The sequence below is a fragment of the Asparagus officinalis genome, chromosome 8, assembly GCF_001876935.1.
Source record: "Asparagus officinalis chromosome 8, Aspof.V1, whole genome shotgun sequence".
Lineage (NCBI taxonomy): Eukaryota > Viridiplantae > Streptophyta > Magnoliopsida > Asparagales > Asparagaceae > Asparagus > Asparagus officinalis.
Window position 1 is genome coordinate 121,163,079 of NC_033801.1, and position 9,398 is coordinate 121,172,476.

At 39.5% G+C, this 9,398-nt stretch overlaps 1 protein-coding gene across 1 annotated transcript in view; it reads right to left on the bottom strand.

Moving 5' to 3' along the window:
• LOC109822196 (electron transfer flavoprotein subunit alpha, mitochondrial) overlaps positions 8,304 to 9,398 on the bottom strand; it is a 13,252-nt gene continuing 12,157 nt past the window's right edge. The window contains 2 exon segments of the mRNA XM_020388358.1: positions 8,304 to 8,673; positions 9,370 to 9,398. The exon segment at positions 9,370 to 9,398 is cut by the window's right edge and continues 12 nt beyond it. Coding sequence (XP_020243947.1) covers positions 8,596 to 8,673; positions 9,370 to 9,398 — 107 coding nt within the window. The 3' untranslated portion in view covers positions 8,304 to 8,595.

Genomic DNA, 9,398 nt, shown 5'->3' on the forward strand with positions numbered 1-9,398 from the left:
CTAAAGTCGAACGAGTAAATATCTCGATACTTACTTATTAGTCCCTTATATCAATATTAATTGCTGAATAGCCCCTCGTATCTCAATATTTGCATAGGTTAAATACATTTTAGAGCTTTGCTACAGCGACCCAAAATATGGGACCAATAGAGGGGACAAGTGACGTGTCCCCCTCCTATTGGATAATGAGTTGGCCATCATTAATGATGACCAACTCATTATCCAATAGGAGGGGGACACGTCACTTGTCCCCTCTATTAGTCCCATATTTTAGATGCTTTAAGAATTTTTCCAGGTGATAAATTATAAATTATAAATACTATATAGTCATAAATAAAAGGGTAAATTGCAGATAGACCCATGTTGTTCTACTGCTGTCGGTAGACCCTCATACTGTTGCCCAATTGTTGATGATCCCTAGGAACATAGGAAAGAACTTAATGTGTTATTAATGAGTCATTGGATTATCTTTGGATGCAGAGACACAGTTTACATGAATTTTAGTGGACTTTTAATGTGTTATTGATGAAGATGGGACATATTGAATCTCTAATGTGTTCCTACATGATTGGATTTATTTATTACATAGTTTCATGCACGACAATATTTATCTGTTACATACTTTTTTATAAGTTTACACCTACATGATTGGATTTATTTGTAGCACAGTTTCATGCACAACGATATTATATGAGAATAATATGAAAAGTCTCCTTCATATATATAACTTTAGACTTATAAGACATACCATGCTCTACATCATAAAGATGACCTGTCTCTCTAAGGAAAATTGTATCATCTTGGCTAAATTTGTAAATAAATAAGCAATATTTCTTTCTATCTAGTTGTGTGATAGCCACCTCATGAAAGCCATATTTTAGGGATGATTGAAAAGAATGTCATAAGGTAACTTATAATCTTATAAATTTCTTTGTTAATTAGGATGGATGATGTGCATGGTTTCTGAGACGAAAGGGGAGAGAAGGCAAGATTGGATTATCTCAAACGGACACCTGTTTATGTCAGCTATCAAACAGGGATGAGATTAGCAAGTAATCTCGAGTTAGCAGCGGGGAGCTTATGATATGGGTTCCCTCATCCTCTAAAAGTTCAGTCCCTTGTCTGCATAAGAGAGTTGCACAATAACACTCGTTAGAGGACAGGAGTTGGGCTCTCCGATGGTTCCTCCGATGGTCAAGTCAGTATTTGAGCTTGAGTGGAGAAGATACCTATGAATTGAAAGTAGTTCTAAGTATGCAGAAGTTGCATATCTGTGGCCCTCCTGGGGGCTTGAGGATCCATCTGGGTTCAGATGATTAGTCCATCGATCAGTAGGTGATGAGCCCATATTTATACCCAGCTGTGAGGGGTAAATATGGAACTGTGGTCGAGTCCAGACAGACAGCCGAATCGGCAGACAGCTGACAGGTATCGACTGTGGATGACATGAATCACCTGTGTGATAACAGTTGTCGGCCGCTGGCGAAGATGGTCATCCAGGTAGTAAGTGCAAAGACTTTTGGGGGTTGATGATCCATGATGACTTTGTAAGAGCATTTACTGTGATGGTGACTGGTTGTCAGCGGGGATTCGAGGATACACCGCCTCTTTGGTCATCCAGCTGAAGGCCGACAAGCACCGCCTTTTTAGTCGATTACTCAAGTTGTCGGCTAATACAGTGGGCCAAGTGTGACGTCTCGAGGGCTCGACATGGAGAATATATCGACAAGTATCACTTCTCGAGTTGGCCATGTGAGTTGTCAGCTTATAGAGTCGGCCGCAAGAGTGGGTCGAGTCGTCTGGGTTCTGATCATTTTGGCCTTGATGTGATGAATCATCCTTGATTAGATGTGGTGGAGATTGAGTAGATCGAGTAGGAGCTGGTCTCGACTCGGCCTGGCTCAGGAGGGGTCAAGTGTCCAAGCTACCCGAGTCACCCTTGGCGAGGGTGAGTTGGTGTGTTTAATTAAATGATGACATGAGACACGTGTCGACTCCAAGAGGAGGCTTAACACTTCGGTTAATTGATGTCATACGTTGGCCCCTTTCGCTTGGACTCTAGGTAGCCGAGTGTGAGTGAAATATGACTGCCGCTGGCTAGGGCCCGAGGCGCATTTATCTTGTTGAATATGATAACAAGGATCTAAAGTTCGTGCTTTGGGCTTGTGAACGTGCTAAGGTCTTGCTACAAACATTTTAGTCACAAATATTTGTCTTTATCACTTTAAACCGTGTACCTGAGTACAAGACGGTTCTTTGAGTCGAGACGACTCAGCCCCGGGTGGGACGAGTAGTGTGATTCGGCCTCGTGCCTTGGGTTTACTTGCGATGACACCAAGGTCTTGTGTACATGTCTTGGGCTAAGGAAGATGCCAAGTTCTTTTGAGTAGGAGACGATCAAGGTGATGATGTGCCTTGGTCTTGCTCATGAGAATGATGACAAGGTCTTTTGAGTCGAGGTCGACCTGAAAATGATAGAAATATTTTATCAATTCGAACCGCGTACCTTTGAGTACTTGTATGTCCTTCGGGTCAAAATGACTCGGCCCCGGTAGGGATGACTAGTGCGGCTCAGCCTCGTGCCTTGGGTTTACTCGCGATAACACCAAGGTCTTGTGTACATGCCTTGGGCTTATGGGGATGCCAAGGTCTTTTGAGTGGGAGACGACCGAAGTGATGACGTGCCTTGGTCTTTCTCCTAAAAATAATAGAAATATTTTTATTTTTATGAATTTGAATCACGTACCTTTTAGTACCAGTCGGCCCTTTGGGTCGAGATGACTCGGCCCCGGTAGGGATGAGTAGTGTGACTAGGCCTCGTGCCTTTGGTTTACTCACGATGACACCAAGGTTTTGTGTACATGCCTTAGGTTTTCCGTTTGTTACAGGTAGTGTCATATTTAAATCGACAGCTAAATTTGACTTCAAGTACAGAAAATGATATTTTGTTGAATTATCTATTTTTAAATGTTCCATTTAATTGTTTATTGCCATTTTTGACCTCCTCTACAAGCAATCGAAGCAACTCATTTTCTATCTCGGGTGTTGTTATGACATCAATTAGCTTAAGTGTTAAGCCTCCTCTTGGAGTCGACACGTGTCCTATATCAGCATTTAATTAATTACGCCAGCTCACCCTCGCCAAGGGTGACTCGAGTAGCGTGGACACTTGACCCCTCTTGAGTCAGGCCGAGTCAAGACCAGCTCCCACTCGACATCCTCTATCTCCGCCACATCCAATCAAGGATGAATCATCGCATCAGGGCTAACATAATCAGAGCCCAAATGACTCAGTCCACTCCTGTGGCTAACTCCATAGACCAACAACTCACATGGCCGACTCGAGAAGCGATACTTGTCGACCAATTCTCTAGGTTGAGCCCTCAAGACATCACACTTGGCCCACTGTTTCAGCCGACAATTGGCGTAACCGACTAAAAAGGTGGTGCTTTTCAGCCTTAAGTTAGATGATTAAAGAGGTGGTGTATCCTCGAATCCCCTGCTGAAAACTAGTCACCATCACATTAAATGCTCTGACAAAGTCATCATGGCTTATCAACCCCCAAAAGTCTTTGCACTTACTACCTGGATGACCATCTTCGCCAACGGCTGACAGTTGTTATCACACAGGTGATTCATGCCATCCACAGTCGATACTTGTCAACTGTCTGCCGATTCAGCTATCTGTCTGGACTCGACCACAGTTCTATATTTACCCCTCACAGCTGGGTATAAATATAGGCTCATCACCTACTGATCGATGGACGGATCCTTATGGACGGATCCTCTGAACCCAGATGGATCCTCAAGCCCCCAAGAGGGCCACAAGTATGCAACTTCTGCATACTTAGAACTACTTTTAGTTCATTGGTATCTTCTCCACTCAAGCTCAAATATTGACTTGACTGTCGGAGGAACCACTGGAGAACCCAACTCCGGTCCTCTAACGAGTGTTATTGTGCAGCTCTCTTATGCATACAATGGACCGAACTTCAAGAGAGATGAAGGAACCCGCATCACAAGCTCCCAACTCTGCTAACCTGAGATTACCCGCTAATCTCATCCCCTGGTTGATAGCTGACATTAGCAGTTGTGGGTAATCATGGAGCAACGAATAAAGGCACATGCAGACTAAGTGTTTATGGAATAGATGATTCAAGGCCAGAGAATGTGTCAGAAGAAGGCAATTTTGGAGATGATACATTTTGGGATTCTGGAGTATTTGGCTATCCATGTGAAAATATTGCACCACAAAGTAACAGGCTTAGCCCAATTAAGTCTATTCCAACTATGACTAATGTAGGTCGACAACGTCATAAGACAAGCATTGGAGTAACTAGCTCTTCTATATCAAATCGTAGTGAGATGCTAAAGAGTTTGGAGATGTGAATAGGAACCTTGATCACTTAGCGACCGGAATGAAAATGATGCAAAGTAAGAATTCACGATGCAAAGATATATCCTGCTACATCATTCAAGTTGATCAAGCTAGACTGAAGAGAAATCAAGATAAAGTTGAACTTCATATTGTAATTTTTACTTTATCTTAGATTGTTAAAAGCCTTGATGCACACACACACAAAAAATGACGTAGTTTATAAGTTCTAAGTCCCCTATTTGACTAATGCTACCCTTAGTCGACTTATGAAAACTAATGAAAACTTAGATTTTCTGCAGTAAAAGTAACAGGTTTCAGTGATACATTAACTTTGAAAATCCTTGTAAAATCATAAGAGCATTGGATTGGGATGATTTTGGATTCATCACGCAGATATTTGAAATACGCATCCAACATATCCAAAATCACTCAATTCGGATGTCGTAGTAAGAAGTTATGTCTATTTTAGTATATGTTGCTTATCTGGTCAGTTATAGCAGTCAACTGACTTGCATGTTGCTGATTTTTCTTTTCTGGTCAGTCGACTGGTCACTGTAGCAGTCGACCGACTAGCATGTTTGTTCAAGTTGTTGATTTTGCTTTTCTAATCAGTCGATCGGTCACTGTAGCAGTCGGCCGACTACCCTGTTTGCTCAAAATTAAAATCTCTCTAGCCAGTCGACTTATCCACGCTTTAGTCGACTTATAATGTCAGTTTTTGACTGTTAAGTGTTTGAATTTGGGTCAGTTTTTTACTGTTATATTTTGGTTTTTAATTTGTTTTCAAATTTATTTTCAAACCCTTTAGGCTAGCCTAAGATTTCTATTAATAGGCATGGGTTTCTAATTTGAAAAGATGATGAACAAGATTCATTATGCTTTGACTTTTGAAAAATCTCTGAAGTTCTGAAAAACTCTTTTTATAGCCTTCTTGTTCAAAATTCCCAGATTTAGTGAGACAAAATATTGAGGATTCCTATTAGTCACACATCAATTAAGATCTCTACACATCAAGGCTTATAGGATTGTTGTAATCTTTATCAAGGAAATGTTCTCTCTGGTTTGAGGGAAAGAAAGTTTTTCTCTGGTTTGTGAAAGGGTGTGCAAATTGACAAGGGGATTGTTAAGTTTGTGCAAGGATTATTCTCGTAAGGAAATTCAAGAATAGTGGAAAATCTCAAGCGGGTTGCTTGGGGACTGGATGTAGGTCTGGAGGACCGAAGCAGGATAAAATCCTTGTGTTTGCGATTGTGTTCTTCCCTGGTTTGAGTATTCTATATCTACTATTATTATTAATTGTTGATATAATCTTATTCCGCTGCATAATTATTTTCAATTTCGCAAAAAATTCCTATAAAGCACTATTCACCCCCTCTAGTGCTTTGAGCATTGCATACATGATCCAACATCATCCACGTTCCCTCTATTATTGGATTTGCACAGAGAGGATGGGGATTTCCAAAGTTTTATAAAGTCACTTCCCGATTTCTCTAAACGTCAAGCAAATTCAAGCTTCAGGGCAAGTATTCTGAGAGGTGATTAGGCATGACAAGAGTGGTTACACTTGGACTATGATTGTAGCCAGGTGATTCTTTGTATAATTTTTTATTAGCTAAGTGATGTTTTTTTTTTGGTCTTATCATCTAAGAACTTTTTTATACTAGTTTAACCTTGTATTCTTTTTATTTGGATTAATACTACAAATATAGGACTGGAAATTCCCCTAGCCTAGCAATTTTGTTTCAGTAAGACACATCTAGAGCTATATGAGTCTACTCAGCCACCATATTTTATCGTTGATGAGCTGTTTCTGTCGATGGAAAAATATGGGTGCTCTGTGGATTCTAGTATACTTAACGTTGCTATTCTAGGTTTGCTCAAGATAGGTGATATATATAAAGAAAGCCAAGGAGTTGCATAAGATGGAAGAGCTGAAGTTTGAACTTAAGGCATCTGCATTCTCTTTGTTACTAGATTTGCACCCGGAGGATGATGATTTTCAAAGTTTTATAAAATCATTCCTGATTTCTCTAATTAAACATCGTGCAAAATTTCAACTTCAGTTCTAGTTCTTTTAAGAGTTGATGAAGCATGGTTGTAGGCCATTACACTTGGACTATGGTTCTTGCTAGGTGATGAAGCGTGATCGTAGGCGATCACACTTCGACTATAGTTATGGTCAGGTGATTCTCTGTATAACTTTAATCTGCAAAGTAATGCCCTTGTGTTTTTACATCACCTAAGGGCTTAATGTATACCAGTTTAGAGACTACTTCATGAATCACGACCGTCTGCTAATATTTAAACTGTTGTAATTTATTTCAAATATAACTAAATATCGTATCCTTCACCACTAAGTTTCAATTAGCCATGGTAGTTAAATTGTCTGCTTCTACAAACACAATCTTAAGCTTTTCCTGTTCCTACCTAAAAGAAAGCATTTTATGTTTTATGGGGGGGTTAACCTTGTACCTGCTATGCTAAACATGGGGCGTGCAAGTTCGAACGAGCATTGTTAAAACTTTAGCATTTCGCGGAATATCTGAAATGCATCTGCCTACTGTAATCTCGCCTTAAGTACTTGTGCTTGCACGCGTACACAGTTTCAAAAGGCTCGTGTTAAAGTTATGAATTTGATTATTAATAGTTGAGCTCATGAGGTCCTTACAAAGAAAGATTGAAGAAGCAACCGAGATATGTTTCCTCTGGGGAAAACCTTGAGTTTTGGTGGCTTTGAGCAGAAGTTATTTCCCAGTTCATTATTGGTTTTTCCCCGTGTATTTGTTATTTTGCGAGGCTGCGAAATTATTTAGGAGCATGTACTATATGACTACAGTTTTACAGCTCAAGTAGAGATGATTATTGTTGTGAATTAGTCGATAATTACAGGGTTTTGGAACTGACTGTAGAACCTAAACTGACACATATGCACATTGTCATACCTTGCAACAAAACCCTTATTACGTCAACGGCAGTCGAAAACAGGATAACAGGATAGGGAAGGATAACAGGATCCGTGAAAAAATCGCAATATCATATTCGTCTAGAAGAAATACATTTTCATTATGGTCCGAGAGAGTTTTGGAAGCAACAGGAGCGAGATTGCTTGAGTTTGGACAAAGAAGGAGACAATGGTGCACGCAACTTTGGGCGGAACAATGAACCCAATTTTCTTTTATACTCGAGCGCCCAGCAATCTGAGCACAGTGTCCAAATCCCGAGCATGCATTGCTCAAACGGGTCTATTGTTCTTGAATCGAGTTTCTCTCTTCCTGACATGTGCATGCCACAGGGATTAATTTGTCTTACTGCCAAATCCATCACCACCATTTCCTCCATGGAATTATCAGCAGCTGATTTGTTTACAGACCCAGTAAGTTTAGATATGGCCAAATCCAAAGTTTTTTTTCTTCTAGAATTCAATTAAGTCTTACGCAATATAATTGAACCCTCATGCAAATTTTAGAACCAATCAAAGGCTACCCCCTAGAGAGTGCCAATGAAAAAGGCTACCCCCTAGAGAGTGCCAATGAAAAGGTGTGCCTTAATGTCATTGTTACCCGCTACATTTCCAGTTTGCTGGTGGAAGTAGTAGATATGCTGATAAGAACATTTTTTCACAATATTAAATAGGATGATGAGTTATCTTTTAACGTATGAAATGAGAGATTGTGGGGCCCGAGCCTCTTCGAAAAGGGAGAGAGCCTTATCCATGTCAAGCTTACTCAGAAACGTAGAGTTTTGATACAATGGTTTAAGGATGTAAGCGCACTTGCTGATAACTCCAGTTACTGCAAGACAAAACAAACCTACATTCTTGTGGAATTTCATCTCCCTGTAAAACTACAATCAAAGCAATTCCTTCTCTTTACTAGAAAAACACATTAGACTGGCATAAGCTTTCCTTATGCAATAAATAACTACATGTTAGAATGCTCACTTGAAATTATTGACGATCCTTTTGTTTACTCAGTTCTCCAGCAGATTGAAGTAAACACATTATTTGCACCAGTATTTATTACATATCATCAAATTATCAACATTGTTTCTCTTTACATAACCATTGTTATTTTAGCTAGTACAAATGCAATATTCCTCTAGCTAAAATTGAATTGCTTGAGCAAGATGAAGACTATTTGAAATATTTCGTCAAAGGCATTATAGCTAGGAGGTCTGGTGTTGAAGCATTTCGGTGTTATGCAAGGATAAAGGTTAGATTACTTCTTCGCTGGCAGTTTTTCTATCAATTCAGGTATCACATCAAAAAGATCAGCAGCAAGCCCATAATCGGCAACCTGCAACATAGTCTAGGGTCAGTAATAGATAAAATGTGACAAATAACTTTTCACATTAATTCAGCTAGAAGATGTACATTATGTGTTTAGAACTTTGGCAAGTAAATGTCTATTTCAGTTACCAGAAAATTGCCTATATTTACATATTTAAGAATCCTCAAATGGGTTCGTTCTCTCTCCTCAATAATCATCGTCCATAGAGAAACAATTTTTAGTGAAGATCGTGAAAAGACAATCTGTTTTCTTAGAGGATGAAACACACAAAAGATATGACTTTTTGGAAGCACTCAGGGCAAAGAAAACAATATTGCCTCTCACATTAATTATAATAGTTGAAGCGCTAATCATAGGAAGAGCAAAAGTTTTGGTGAGGGTTAACAGTAATAGTTTTTCATTCTAACATGCCACTCCAAGTTGAACACTCTTTTTATGGGCCGAAAGGACTCGCACAGCGGTATCATTTTTTATAGTCCTTTTTAAATGTGTAGCCAGTTGAATCCAGGTTGCTTTGCTACAATTGGAAGTCCCGTCCACTGCAGTTACAGTTATAGTTTTATATTCTAACATAAATGTTCTCTCTTGGGCTTGAATCATCATAAATCAGTACAAAACTATTCATCAATACCTTATAATGAGAAATATTTGCAACAGTCGAGTGATTCTTATATAAAACAAAACTGAAAGGCAATGCATCACCTGAAATATGGGTGCATCTGCATCTTTGT